The sequence below is a fragment of the Magnolia sinica genome, chromosome 9 (genome assembly GCF_029962835.1).
Source record: "Magnolia sinica isolate HGM2019 chromosome 9, MsV1, whole genome shotgun sequence".
Taxonomy (NCBI): domain Eukaryota; kingdom Viridiplantae; phylum Streptophyta; class Magnoliopsida; order Magnoliales; family Magnoliaceae; genus Magnolia; species Magnolia sinica.
Window position 1 is genome coordinate 2174994 of NC_080581.1, and position 15494 is coordinate 2190487.

The 15494-nt window shown below is 42.4% G+C and overlaps 1 protein-coding gene across 1 annotated transcript; it reads right to left on the reverse strand.

Moving 5' to 3' along the window:
- Nucleotides 1–473: 473 nt before the first annotated feature.
- On the reverse strand, nt 474–11950 carry LOC131256634 (probable galacturonosyltransferase 10). The gene is made up of 2 exons (XM_058257573.1): nt 11217–11950; nt 474–2167 (listed from the first exon to the last, which is right to left on the reverse strand). The coding sequence occupies exons 1-2, from the start codon at nt 11361–11363 to the stop codon at nt 716–718; spliced, it is 1599 nt and encodes a 532-aa protein (XP_058113556.1). The 5' UTR covers nt 11364–11950; the 3' UTR covers nt 474–715.
- Between the last annotated feature and the right edge of the window lie 3544 nt (nt 11951–15494).

A 15494-nucleotide genomic window follows, 5' to 3' on the forward strand; every position in this document is an offset into this window, starting at 1 on the left:
AAGTTGTTCAATCTAATACCCACTCGAATAGCTCCCATTCCAACAGCAGTCTACTATCCATTGTGTCTGTGCCAACCTTGCTACAAGCAAAAACGATGCCTAATCCGAAACTAGTGCTCACAATATTGCAGGGCCACTCATCAGTTGTGTCCAGCCATATGCATGCTTTGGCTGGTCCGACATCTGGGCCGAACACAAGCAGTAGGCAGTAGGGCCCATCTAATCCCCAATGAATGGCTTGTAGGCCACACACGAGGCAAGCCCCGGCACCGGACCATTTGGAATGGAACCTGTTCTCATCTCTCCTCTTTCGTAATCGGCCAAAACTATTTGTGCACAGAATGTATAATCTGTCCCGTCCAGTGTTGGATTGTGGCCAATACAAGGTATACTCTGACTAGATGAACGATTGAGATTACCGCCAAATGGGCCACACAAAGATGGACCCCCAAGCAGATGCATGGAGAAGGATCGAAACATGAATTTGGAATGATTAAAAAATAAATTCCAGAACAAAATCATATGTCACAGTGAAGAATAGAACACCATCTACCAAATAATCATCTGCCCATCCCCACCATACACCTCATGTGGACCTTCCCGGCAAAATCTTACACAGCCGTTCTAATCACAAAATTCCGGATCGACACCTGCCGGCCCACTACCGGAGAAGAAAAAACCACCAAATAGCCGCATACCGTCTGAGTCCCAAAATTCAATGCACATTGCAATGCTGCAACAATGGATGCGAGTAATCAATGTACCTATCCCACAACCCTTTATACTTCTCCATACCAATCTTCAACCAAGGCTTCATGTTGCCGTTGAAATGCACCACGGCCCCCTCCGCAATTGTTTTCGCATCGATGTTTGTGTACCCCAGCCCCAACACGTGCCACTTCGGATCCAATGGCTCAACCAACCCGTAGAAAGTCAATAGCCCAGGCGGTAGCGTCCCGAGCTTCCACAGTGTCCGGTCAATGTTCCGCTCCTGCCAGTAGTGGTAAATGCCGGTCACATTCCTCTTCCTCCACGCAACCAGATCAAACACATTCATGCCAAAGGCCCATCCGCAAGCATCTGGGTCAAAGTGGGCCATTATCAGCGGGTGTGAGTAGTTCAGGTACTTGTGGAATCTATGGAACGTCTCCATGCACGTCTCAACGGCCCCGTTCACGTTCCCATTCAGATCTATGGAGAACAGGGGGGACAGATCCTTTTGGACCACGACATCGTCGTCTAGGAATACCACCTTCTTCAAAGCAGGGTAGACTTCGGGGAGGTAGAACCGCAGGTGGTTTAGCATTGATAGGTATTTTGGGTTCCGGAATTTGATTGGTGTCCGCCCATCGTCATTGTTGCCGGAGAAGTAGTAGTTCTTGGTGTCGGCATCTTGTAGCTGCTTTAGAACAGGGACGTAGGAGGCATTTAGCCAGCTGAAATCTTCAATCTTCTGGACCTCAACCGTCACTCCTCGGAATCTGTTCATCGAATACCAGGCCTTCATCGGAGCATAGTTCACTTCGTCAGTGACCAAGTGGAAGACGATCAGATCCGGGTGGCGTGCATTCGTTGCGGTTGAATTGACGACGACGGAAGTGGCGAGGACGTTGTCGGAGAAGACACAAAAATGATAGAGACTGTTGTCCTGGAGCTTCTTCGTTTCCCACCCATCTTCATTGAGATTCCCCTGCCGAGCGAGGTTTTGGTACCAGTGGACAGCAAGTGTGACACCCAGGCAGTATAGGCTTTTCGGAACTTCTTCCGCAGCTATCTGCCCGTACTTTGAGCTCTTCTCGTTCACAGAACTCACCTGTTCTTCAAGAGATTGGATCTTGCCTTTCAGCTTCATGATCATGGTCGCACTGTCATAGTGCTGCTGTTGGGCTTGGTAGATCAGGAGGGCCATATCGTGGATCTCCGTCTCAGATTCTTCGATGGTCAATGGCACTGGCCTGGTGGCGGCCTTCGAGAGGAGGATCTGCGAGTTGCGGATCTTGGCACTTAGTTCCCAAGCAAACTGGAGGTTGTTACTTTCTTTGGCAACGATGAGTAAGGCTTTTGCAAGAGAGATCTGATCTCCCAATTGCCTTGCAGCGGAGTGAGGGCTCAGCATTTCTTCAGTGACATTGTAACCTTCGGTCAAGTCGTCTTGCCTGTATGATTTCTGTACAATAAGGGATGCAGGGTTTATTACTCACATTTAATTGATAATGAAAAAGATTTATCCACATTCCGCATGGAATTAGGGTAGAAAAATACAGCAAGTGCAACAATAACATTTTGGAATAAAAGGAATATTGCAAGAAGAATGACTTGCAGAACATGTTGCATGGTTCTAGCCAGTGTGTTCATGGTATTGCTGATAATATAGGTAACATCGGCCTATATTATCTATTTCAAAGGTTAGCGATACAGGGTGTAATATAAAAATACATTGTATCGGTTGATACTATTGATAATAACACGCCAATATCACAAGATACTGGGGACAACCCTTTGAAATAAATACTCTATTGCCAATATTATCAATAGTATCGATGCTATGAGCACTAATAATTGCAAAATTCCAAAAAAAAAAAAACTTGGGGAATCTCTTCCTACGGCTGTTTCAAACTAGTGCATATTGCATTATATATCTTAAAAACTAGTGCATTAAAATCATATTTATTAATTAAATATATTTTTGTCCAACAGCCCATGGTTTGGGCCCCTATACAATGGAAACCAATTTATCTATTGTTTTTATCCTCCCTTTTTTTTCTTTTTTTTTGTAATATTTTGAGTCCTAAGTGTGTAATCATGTGTCTTTTAACAGGTTCGAGCTCATAACTCAGTGCTAGATGGCATGTTTCCAGATTGAGGTCTCGGGTTCGAGCCCAGCTTACCTACTAAAAGAAAACCATTCGTCTTTTTTAACTTCTCCTTACGTTTCACCGAAAAATTCCACTTTTTTCCTAACGTTTTCCCAAAGTTTCTTCAAAGACTACTGATATGATCCCCAATATCTGAGACATTATTGACAATATCAATACATGTTTCCATATCCCAGGTATCTACTACATGTAACGATAACAATATTTTCAAGAGATGAAAATCTAAGGAATTGTAGAATCCCAATACATCATGACACCAATGATGTCCTGATGCAATAGTCTGTACAAGGGGGGCCATCATTTGGCGATCCATGCCATTCACCTAATGCAACCGTGGAGGGGGGTGACCCAAAAATCTCCCAGGCTGGTAGATTTTAAACTTCCAATCAGATGCCTTAAGATAGACAGTTAAGAAAACAAAATAAATACAGCCATGTTCAGGAAGGAAGGCTAGGAACTCCCCTTCTGAAAATTTCAGGGCATCTATAATCCACAGAGAGGCCCACTCGATCAATTGGTACAGGATAATGCACTATTCCGGTCCTGATGCATCATGACCCTTTTCTTCGATGACTGTGCAATGTTAGAGAAGTATACATTAGTCATATTCGGATGCATTGACATTTTAAATATTATGGTTAGTAAAGTTAAACTACGAAGATGTATAACAATTTTGTAGTGTACTCACCAACAGCCAATTTTTCCTATTACAAATAAACAAGCAATGTCCCAACGGTGTCCAAAAACTGTATTTTCGCTGCCTTAGAACCGATCTCTTCAAATATCTATATGGTAGCTCACCACAAAAATAAAAGGGGAAAGAAAAAAAAAAAGGTGCAGGACAGCATTGCAGAAAAACAATTGAAATCAAAGGGAAAAACTGACAGGCGAGGTTGATTTCAACAGTAAGCACCAAATTCTTCTCCACCAACCATGCAAAGGCTGCAATCTTTGGGGTCCATAGAACTAAGTTGCTCTGCTGGAGAAGGAGAGGCGAGGAACTTGTAGAAGGAACACACTGGAAAAAGATCCTGAGCTAGAAGACATCCAAATCAGAGTCTTCCAAATCAGGGAAAGGGGTCAAACCCTGTAACGAGACAAGAGAGCCATAAGATCCTGAATTTCAGGGTAAAAAAGGTTCTTCCTAAAAGAAGGAAGCCAAACACCATCCTCATCCTCACTCGAGAAGCAGTCGGCAACCGAGATGTCTAAATCTGGACATACAACAGCCAAAGCAGGAAAGGTTGAGGAGAGGGAAGGGAAAGGTTACCACACCAGGCTTACACTCAAAATCCAATCCTCAGACCGTTACCCAAAACAAACCTTATTTCTTGAAAAACTTTAGGGACAACCATAGCAAACCCTTTCCAAAGAAAGGAGGCTCTATACAAAGAAGAAGATTTAGTCCACCATCCCTGGGGGGTTGTCCCATATTTAGCAAAAATAACCAACCGCCTAAGACTTTCCTTCTCTCGACCAAACCTCCAAGCTCACTTGCCTAATAAAGCCTCAATGACCAAATCCAACCTTTTGATCCTTGCTCCACCTTCCAAAAATGTGGAGTAGACTTCCTTCCAATTAAGTGGAAATTTTCTAGAGGAAGAGTCACCTTGCCAAAGGAAATCTTCCTGAAACTTAGTGTAGGACAATTAACCAAGACAATTAATCACTTGCTCTAAAAGCTCGAGCTGATAGAGCATAGCGAATTAATCCATTTATCTCATAGCACAGGCCCCACATCGCATGCGTTACGACCTCGGCTGAACCCCCCTCGTGGGCCCCACATAACATGGGTACTGCTTCATACGAGCCACCCACCTCACACGAGCTGCCCACCCCGAGTATATCCTTGCATCCCACAGGCTATCTCACTCAAGCCCGGTGTGAAAATGCCCCTGCATTAATCACCCCCGGTAAAGAGTCTCGAACACGACAATTAACAACTTACTATAAAAGCTCGAATTGATAGAGCATAGCGAATTAATCCCTTTATCTCATACCACAGGCCCCACATCACATGGGTACCGCCTCACACGAGCCACCCGCACCCCGAGTGTGTATCTGCATCCCATAGGCTAAAGTCCCCCCCCCCCCCCCCAGAAACGTTTTGGCTTTCCAGGTAGATAATTTTCTTTCCATCTACTCAACTATTTTATCCCAGAGCTGAAGCGGAGGTTTTCCAATACATAAAGGGAGGCCAAGATAAGTAGTAGGCAAAGATCCCACCTAACAACCCAAGAGTTAGATAGGCGAGAAGTGACTTCCGAGGCTAGATGGATTCCAAAGAACATACTCTTGGATAGATTCACCTTTAGTCCCAAAACCACCTCAAACCAGAAAATGGTCATTCTAAAAAAATCCATCAGTGAATCTTCAGCTTCACAGAACAACAAGGAATCATTAGCAAATTGTAAATGACAGATACAGTGAGGAAAATTCTCCACCCAAAAGCCCCTAAAAAGGCCCAAGATCTGGCCCCTAGAGAGCAAATGGCTAAGAGCTTTAGAAATGATAACCAAGAGAAGCAAGGATAAATGATCCCCCTAGCAAAGGCCAGATTAGGCCCTAAAGAAGACAAAGGGCGAACCATTCACAAGGACTAAGAACCTAGTTGATGATACACATGATCAAATCCAAGCCCTCCACCTTTCTCCAAAACCCATTATGATCAATAGGTAATCCAGGAAAGACTAATCGACGTGGTCATAAGCCTTTTCGGGGTCAAGCATACAAAGCCTTTTGGTGAAGATGCAGATGCTACTCCTGTTTATGAATCTCAAAATTCTTCGATGCTCACCCTGATTCATAAAATAGCTTATTATCTGACCGTGTTGCCGCTTCCATGCCACATCCAAACAATTCTCGTTAAGTTGTGACCATGAGTCAATTATCTGTAATGGGTTATGCTGTCCTACCCTGCAGCATGGTTTTCATATTTTTGCGGATGTTTATGGTGGCATAGATGGCATATTGATGGCCCAACTAATGGGACACAGGTACCAAACACCTGGCCTACCCTTAGTAGAATTATCTATACTTTCGTTAGCTGAGAGAGAGAGAGAGAGAGAGAGAGAGAGAGAGAGAGAGAGAGAGAGAGAGAGAGCAACTTTAGCCATTGCAAGAAGGCACTGCTTCTGCATGGTATTCTCACAAGGCCTGAAATTTGCAGCAAAGGCTTGCCCATTGCTATTTCTTATGATACCACCAATTCTCGCCAAAGATGACAAAATGTATTGCTAAAGCTGAGAAAAGAAAGAGAGATGGCCAGTCACAAGTATCCTCTCATCACTCTTCAAGCTAAGAATCAAAGAAAGCGAAAGAACACATCAAGGGTAATCCCAAAGACCCCACACCAAGAACTAAACTCAAAGATCTGTTTTCTTTTTTCATTTCTTTTTTTCTTTTTCTTTTTTCTTTTTTGAAAGGTTTAAACTCCAATTTCAATTTCTATGTCCCAATCCAATCTCCCAAAAGGTCCACCAGAGTACAAACTGCCTATGATTTTGAAACAGATGCCTCCTCTCAAATTTTGCAATTTAAGGTCCAACCACATTTCATGACGCTGAGAAATGATTGTGGAAGATTGGCTGGATTGCTGGCTGGTGAGTTCTAGGCCACAGTGTCAGAGCTGAGGTACCCCACACTTGCCAACATGAAGAAATGGATGAGTCACATCACACTATTCTACTTGTCTCCAACCTCAAGAAAACCTCCTCATAGAAAAACCAAGTAGCGAGGGAATTTGGCATAACCAGGACTTTTGCTGGAGAGTTTCAACATGTCTGTACAGCATTAGGTCATCCGCATAAAGAACACCCAGTTTCTTTACAAAAAATGACAAATTGAATGTAATTGTCTGACATGCTGGACTCACTAATACTCAACCACACATCAACTCATGCCTTCTAAACCCTAAACCCCCAAAAGATTTTTTATTTTTGGTTAAAGAAATCCCTTGCAGGTAGCTCCCCCACAGGCATTGGACCCTATTGCCAGCAGCAACTTTCCCAATCCCACCTGGACCCTGGCTTCTTGCTGGCCCCAGCTTCATACACATCCGTGATCTTCCCATCAGACCTCTTCCTTACCTAATTCCGTTTGTTGCCGGTGACTTTTGGCCAACAATGGTTGTCCTTCTACTTTTGGCATTCCTCTCATCCTCACCTGAGATGAAGACACCTGTGTAGCTTCAGGTGCTCAAGATGTCCTCCTCCCGGCTCAAGTCACTGGAGAGATCTTCTTCGTGCTTGCTTCACCAGCCTTTCCTGTTTATCGGCCCTATCATTTCTGGGGTTGTCAACAGCCCAGGCTTCATGGTACCCAAGCCCAGCCCAAAATTATTTGGCCTAGCCCAAGCTTGGCCCACACACACACAGACACGTGACCAGCCCGGCCCAACCCAACCCATGCCCATGTGCATTATGCCAGTCCATATATGCCACATGAGAGAGAGAGAGAGAGAGAGAGAGAGAGAGAGAGAGAGAGAGACTTCAAGGGTTGGGATGTTAGATGTATTAGTGTTGGGCGTAAGGTAAAGAGGGAGTGAGGTGCGTGGGAAATAGGATAGCAATTTCTTTCCAAAAAAACAAAAACAGAGATGAAGAAACAAAAAGGGAAGTGATGGTTCACCCCTTCCTCCAATATTGTCCAAAATGATTCATTCCATTTTGATTCATCAAATCCCACTCAAATCTTTTGTTTTCATCCTCAAAATAGGCCTAGATCTAGCCAAAAATTAATTTCTAAGCTTCCTTCTTGTTTGAAATGAAGAAAGAAGCAGAAAAACGAGAGAAACTTCGAAGAAATTTTTTTTTAAAGGCTGTTTAGGACTTTATCGGCCCATGTCAGTTGTAATGGCCTTGTATCGATGCCGATATGGGACATATCAGCCTGTATAGGCCCATATAGACATTTCTTATTAACGAACCGGTTTGTCCTCGTAATCTGTAACGGGGGGTGTTCAATATAGTTACGTAAAAACCTATATGGCCGTAATGTGACAGGTATTCAAAATCATGCTCTTTGTATCTTCTTTCCTCACCAAAATAATAATAATAATAATAATAATAATAATAATAATAATAATACCTCCTTGTAGGCTTGTAACCTTCCTTTTCTTCATAATGATGATATATTGCCAACATGCATGAATACATAGAAACATCTTACAAAACATGGTTCCATGACAATTTTGGGATGCCCTAATCAATTTATTCAGAGTTCCGTAATTTCTTCTAATTGGGTGAAGTACCCAAGTAGGCAAGGAAAGTTATTCCCAGAATGAACAGAATGTGATTTTGCATGGTCACATTGAATTTACCTTTCTTCCATAAAACATCACAAATATACCAATTTGCATAACCCCAATATAAAATCAGATGATGCTTATGCAACTGTACTTACAAATATACTATGTGATCCTTCCATGTTTGTTGGTGATTAAAGAACGGAATGGCAGAAAAAGATTCATGTAGCCAACCCCAATTAGTTGGTATAAGGCTACACAGTGGCCTGGGTATGTGGATGTGTTAGATACCTTGTCAACTTTTAGAGTGTTTCAAGAGGTGAAAAGTGCTATTCATCGATTTTAAAAAATAAAATAATAATGGCAGGTAAGATCGGATTGTACTGAGACCTCAATGTTGAAGCAAAGACCAATATTGAGTATGGGCATGAACCCAATTCAAATCATCATTTGATAGGGTTAGATATGACCTGTAGGATGCACACATTTGATGAATTTTTTTGTTAGATGTAATAAAGAACATTATTAAGGTCTGAAGGCGAAGACTACAAATACACCCACACAACATGAAGAACCACCCCAACTGCTTAAGGGGCCCACTTCCTAAGATACAGAAGAACCCTACTAACAACAGCCAAAATGGGACCACTCCGATTGCTTATATGACGGTTATTCTTTTCCAGCCCAAATACACCAGAGACCACCAAGCAGGGCCAATCTCCACTTCTGCTTAAGAGAAGTCCCAGGGGCACCTTCATGCTAAGAAGGAAACAACGCCTCGATTAATCCTGGCATAACCCAAGATATTTTGTAGACCTCCAAAATATGAACACACACTTCCTTTGCAAAAGGGCAAAGGATGAAGAGATGGTCCACTGATTCCATGTCATTCATGTAACGAAGGCACACATTTGGAAGCACCATGGGCCATTTCCTGAGATTATCAACTCTAAGGACTCTTTTACTCTCAAGAAGCCAAGCAAAGGCTGCAACCTTAGGCGGGGCACTGTCAGACCACAAAGGGCCAGTATGACTGCAACAAATCACAGTCAACTCTTTTTCTTTTTCTTTTTTTGAAAGATCACAAATCACAGTCAACTCTTGAGAAATAAGGGAACAGATCGACTTCACCATGATATGCTAGATTTGTCCTTCAGCCAAACCAAAGAATCCAGACATCCCAAAGATGGAGAAACCCCTTGAAGAATGCAAATTTCAAACATTTGACAAACCTTTTGGTTAATCTAGTGCTCAAAAGCATGCTAATCAGACAGATCATGGAAACCACTAAAAAAATTTGGTCACAGAGTTTTGCTAAGTTTGTATGAAAAGGAACTTCAATCTTTTGCTTCCACAAGTCGTCATGGTGATGTGAATTTGGCTGAACTCATAAAACTATGAATTTTCACCCTATTAACTGAGGATCTTAAAAACAAAACAAAAAAAAAAAACCCAAAAAAAAACAAACAAACAAACAAATGTGAGGCATTGAGGTCCTTATCCAAATTCCACGTCCACTCAAATTCATGCCCCCATTTGTCCAAATCAAATTTCATATTTCTTAAACCCTACCACCAGAACTTTAAAATTTAAGCATGCTATGGAGTATGGAACACTAAATTTTGCATTCTTTCTAATGTGAAGATCAAAGTACTTTTTTACAAGCCCAAGTTTCTACTCATCAAACACAGAGCAGAGGACCGATCATTACAAAATAATGCCATTTGTTATCTTTCAGCAAAGTCAGTCCCAATAAGCACGTGCCAGCAGCTCAAATGCAACAAAAGAATTAGAGCCAAATCCTCACTACTCATCCGAAACATGCCCCGACCATCCTAACCACAACAACCTACAAAAGTGCCTTCAGGAATGTGTATCAGTTATCAGTAACTTAGAAGTTTGATGATCCTTCAGGCATGTCAGCCCAACACCCAAGCACACCTCAACATAAGCCAAGGCAGCATGAGTGAGAGATCCAAGCTATCCATTTAGCTAGGGCTGAATGTGTTGATGCCTCCAACTTAGGAAGAAGAAATGGTAATAGGCACACAAAACTATCTGGTCTAGTTCGCATTTTTCGAATAAAATGCTTCAGGTGTATTTGGACAAAGGACCTTTGGGATTGGAAAAGGTAGCATAAGCTACTTCTTGGCTGGTTTTGATTACACATGAGAGATCCAAGCTACCCTTTTAGATGGGCTGAATGTAGTCTAGAGTAAGAAATTAGGTGCAAAACCAGCCGTTCTTGTTCTACATTTGCTAAAAATAGATGCATTGGGTACATTGGGAGAAAAAGACCTTGGGATCCAAAAAGGCAGTATAAGCTACTTCTTGGCTGGTTTGGTTTTGCAAAATCTCTGTTCAATTGGAAATTCCACAAATCGGGAGATGGCACACTTTTGACCCCTTTCTAAGTTTCCCTTCCCAAAAGAGCAGGATGCCCCCAAAGATCTGCTTCTTTGCAATCCTAATAAAGATTTTTCTATTTCTAAAATTTCCACTTCACCTTTCACTCAAATATTGCACATATAACTTAAAAATAGTTTCTTCTTCCAATTTTTCTACCTTCTGATTCATTCATCGTTGAGCTTCTTTCCCTACCTCTTCTCACTGTATCAACAAACGATCTGCAAGTAATTCACAAATCTAGAAGAGCCGGCCCACTCATCAAGTGGGTCAAAAATGTACAAAACAAACAGGTGGTTTCAAAAGAGTTGACCAACAGTCCACATTTGAGATACACATCGCCCCGCCTGATGAGAGGACAGACCACAATCCTGATCCAGGGAATCCACATATCAGGCCCAACCAACAAGAGGCTTGGATATGCAAACATGAGTATGTGACTACACCAAAACTCTCAATAACTAACATTCGCAACCGTATTACAGCTTACAAGTCCTCAACAAAAACAACCAACCAAGAAATAATTCCACAAGCCCAAAGATTCCCAAACAGTTCCAAATCTCAAATTTCGTCTGAAACTAATATCCAGGCATGAAAAAGAAATTCATTAAAAATTCTGCAGAATTCAAAACCAGACAAACAGTTACATCTTAAAAGAAAGAAAGAAAAGAATTACACAAAGATCTTACATGATTGATTGACGGGCTGAATTCAAGCTGCCTGTCCCGACTCAACAACACGACGATGAACAAGATCACCACCACGCCCAATGCCAGCCACGTCTTCGAGAACCTCCGCTTCGGAGGCCGACGGAAAACCCCCTCCCTCCGCCTCATTTTCTTCCTTCTTTTTCAGAAAGAATTAAGAAAAAAAAAAATCCAATTCAATCTACTTCGAATCAAGGAAAAGAAGAAGAATAACTCCGTCCAAACGCATCTCGATCTGATCCTTGGAGACTGCAATCCGATCTCAGCTCCTGATTTCACAGCAAGAGGAGGAGAGATCGGGAACGGAGTCCAGATCCGAAAGAGGGGATTGGGATTCGGGACGGAATGGGATTTTTCTTGCTCCTGATTTGCTTTGGGATCCGACGAATTTGTGATTTTTATTTAGGGCTTTGGGATTCAAGGGAGGGAGGGAGCTTCAGCTATTTTGAAGTATCAGAGCGATCTGGATTTTTTTTTTTTTCAATTTTTTATTTTCTTTTTTATATATATTTTCTTTTCAACTCAGGACTGAGAGAGAGGCAGACAGACTCTTGTGTTCGTTTATCACCGTTTTAAAATGGTGGTGAATCGTTATTGTACACGTGGCAGTGTTATAAGGTAATCCACACTTTCCAAATCTCCGAAACAACTGTAGATGGAACATAAGAGCTAAATTACACTGAGAATACAATATTAATCGTCTGTTTTTTTGCCATACCGATTTGGACCAATCACTATTTTTATCTTAACCGTCCATTTGATTAGCATTAATTGGATGGTTACGATTACTTGATCATTGTGATATTAAACATATGCTCCATCCACAATAGAAATTGTAGTTTGGGTGGTCTGGATAGCTGTACATTGTGCCAGTTGTGAGAAGATGAGTCACCACCATTTTTTTTCAAAACGGTGCTAACTAACATAGGAGTCAAACAAGAGAACGACCGAAGGAGATGGCCGTTTGGAAGATAACCAATGATAAAGGGATTCGCGCAAGAAGGGATTTCTGTGAGTTCGGGGCCCACATAAAAATCGATGTGTGAGATCTGTTCCATTAGTGAGCTGGGCCCACCATAAGAATTACCTGGTACGAAATTCAGGCTAGAAATTTTATTAGGTGGGCCGCACATTTACAAGACAAATGGACCGGTAGAAATAAGTGACTGTACGATCTATGTTGATATGTTATAGTACTCATGTGGGCCACATGAGTGGACTCGATTTTGGATGGAGGCATAATCCACGGTGGATCCACAAGATGAGTGGAGAGGATCTCTCGTGAACGTGCCACACCAGACATGCGCCGTGAATCCCCGAATCAATCTATATTTATGACAAAACCTACCGCGCTTCGCGCTTTGTATGCTTGTGGCGATTCGCAGCAAATCTGACAGCTTGGCACGTGTATAGAGGATCTGGACTTCTGGGGCACTTTGAAAACATAATCTGGTGTAAAAACTACATAGGCCGACTAATCTGGTGGGCCATGCATGTATGTTGGACGTGATCGGGGGTTAGATTTTTCTATTCCTCCGGTTATTCTCATGCACGTGTTGACAAGTTCCGAATGCTAAGCTGCGCACCAGTTCTCACGGAACTCGTGCGTACTTTTTGAGAACTCATCATACGTGAATCCAAAATCTGAACGGTCCACGTGATGTAAAACCCCATGAAACCTCAGGGAGAAACTTTTAATTTGATCCAAAACTTTGGTGGGCTATGAAAAAAGAAAACATTTTCCTCCCTTGATTTGTATTTCTCTTTTCTATGGCCCACCAGAGTTTTCGATCAGGTTGAAAATTGATCCCTTGAAATTTCATGGGATGCCCCATCACATGGACCGTTCCGATTAGACAGAAATGATACGTGTGAAAAGGTATGCACGTGCGCAGGTGCGTACGTTAGCATACCTCCTGATAAGTAGACCAGCTTCAGTCCACGCTTAGAATGGGAAAGGTCCCCGCTCAGGAACGGTCCAAATTCCCCATCAGTATATCACGTGGTCACGTGAGCAATGCTGGACGCGACTTTCCTGTCACCCAGAGAGGGCCCCTCTGGGGCCCACCGCTGTTACCGTGTGACATCCGCTCCGACCATCAGTTTCGTAGCTCATTTTAGTGAAGGGTCCAAAATGAGGAAGATTCAAAACTCAATTATGCTACGCCAAACGAAACAGGGAATGGAAAGACCCACGTTGAAACCTTACAGGGAGCCACCGTAATTTTTATATGTCATCCAAACCTTTCATAAGGTTATCCTCACGGGATGAACCTAAAACGAAAATATCAACTTGATCAGAAACTTCTGTGAACCCCTGGAAGTTTGGATGGTGGACATTCAATCCCCACTGTTTCCTGTGGTGTGGCCCACTTGAATCTTGAATCGACCTAGATTTTGGTTTGGGTCCCAAGATGATCCGACGAAACTGATAGACGGAGTGGATATTATAAAGACATCTCGACGGGTCCCGCAGAGCTTCCAACTAGAGCGGCACCAGCGCTTGTCACAGGAAAGTCGAGTTCGTTATGAACCGTTCATATTCTAGTTGGTACCGTAAATAAGCTATTTTTCCGTAATCATGCTTCAGTTACCATCTTAACCTTTGATTTATAGATAGTGACGGTCATCCGTCCATTATTGTGGCCTGTACAACATAAGTCATTACATGGACCGTTCCGATCATTGGTCCCCTCAACATGTGGGCCCCAGTGAACTGCGACACACGCTAGATTAATTAGTGGCGACGGAGGCAAAGCGAATAACGTAAAAGATAAAAGGCTCATGAGACTGAGAAAGATGTCTATGAAATGTATGATCTGATCCGTTCATCCAAATGGGCTTGCCCCTGAAAACGCATGGTCTCAAAAAGTTGTCGGTTTTCTCAGCAACATGAGAAAAGTAGATAGTTAGGGAAATGATCGGAGTTCCACGATCAATGTAAACTGCTGCCCACCAAATGAACGGCTCAACCAGATTTCTGGGATTAGAAGGGATTAGGTGGGATGGGATTCATATGATCCTGTGCCAATTCCACTCCATGTTTGGGAAGAATGGAAAAGATTGGAATTACATTAAATGAATTGCATTGGTTCGGTGCCAATTTCACTCAATATTTGGGAAGTTGTGTAGGTCCCAACATGATGTGTGGGCTATATCCACACCGTCAACCCATTTATCGAGATCATTTTAGAGCATGGGCCAAAAAAATAAGGTAAATCTAATGCTCAAGTGGACCCCACCATAGAAAGCAACAAGGATTGAATATTTATCATTGAAAACTTCTTAGGGGTTACATAAGCTTTGGATACATTTTTAGGCCCATGCCATATAATGAGGTTACAAAACAAATGAACGGTTTAGATATAACACATGTGTGTTATTCTCAGTAATTTCAAATGATAGTGGATATATCCATTCAATTTACCGCCGTATTATCAAACAAGGGCAATCCCTGCCATGGGTTATAATTATATTTTTTGAATCCCATCCCACCTAATCCCTTCTAATCCCACCGTCCAAACTGACCCTTATGGTCAGCCTCATCTGATTAACGGCTCGTACATTCGACACGTGTGCCACGAAGATCCCCTCCACGGGCCTTCCCGCAAATCTCATTATTTCCAGCTTTTCAGGGACATAATAATTAATCTTTTTTAGGGGAAATGATCTCGTTTGCAGTCAGCACCATAAAACTACCATATTTCGCCTTTCTTTGGGCCAACTCATCAAGCGTGAAGATCATCTGAACCGTAAAAATCTCTTATTATCATAATATTATCTTATTTTGAGGATCAAAATGTTCTAATTATCAGGTGAGCTATAACTTCGAAATCAATGGATGTCCCACCTTGGAACTACCTGATTATAACATAGACCATATTTTCTTGAAAAGGTATATTGATAATGAAAGAAAATTTATTAACGGTTCGGATTGCTTCATACGTGATACATTATAGTAAATGAAGGCGAAGTATATAAGCCTATTGTGCTGACGGAAGTACCTTAGTTTCTTCATTTTTCTCCTTCGTCGCTTCCCTGGTTTCGCGGCTCCGGACGTGTAGGGACGGAGGCGACGCTGATGACGGATGCGGGACGCACGTGGTGCACGGTAGCAATTGCTCACGCCAACTAGAATAAGAGATCCGCATGCGGATCGTACACGCGCACCTTACTCTACATAAGATCCGAACTGTTCATCGAGTGGGCCCATCATGGATATGATCACGTAGAAAGCTCGATCACATAAGACAATGGCCT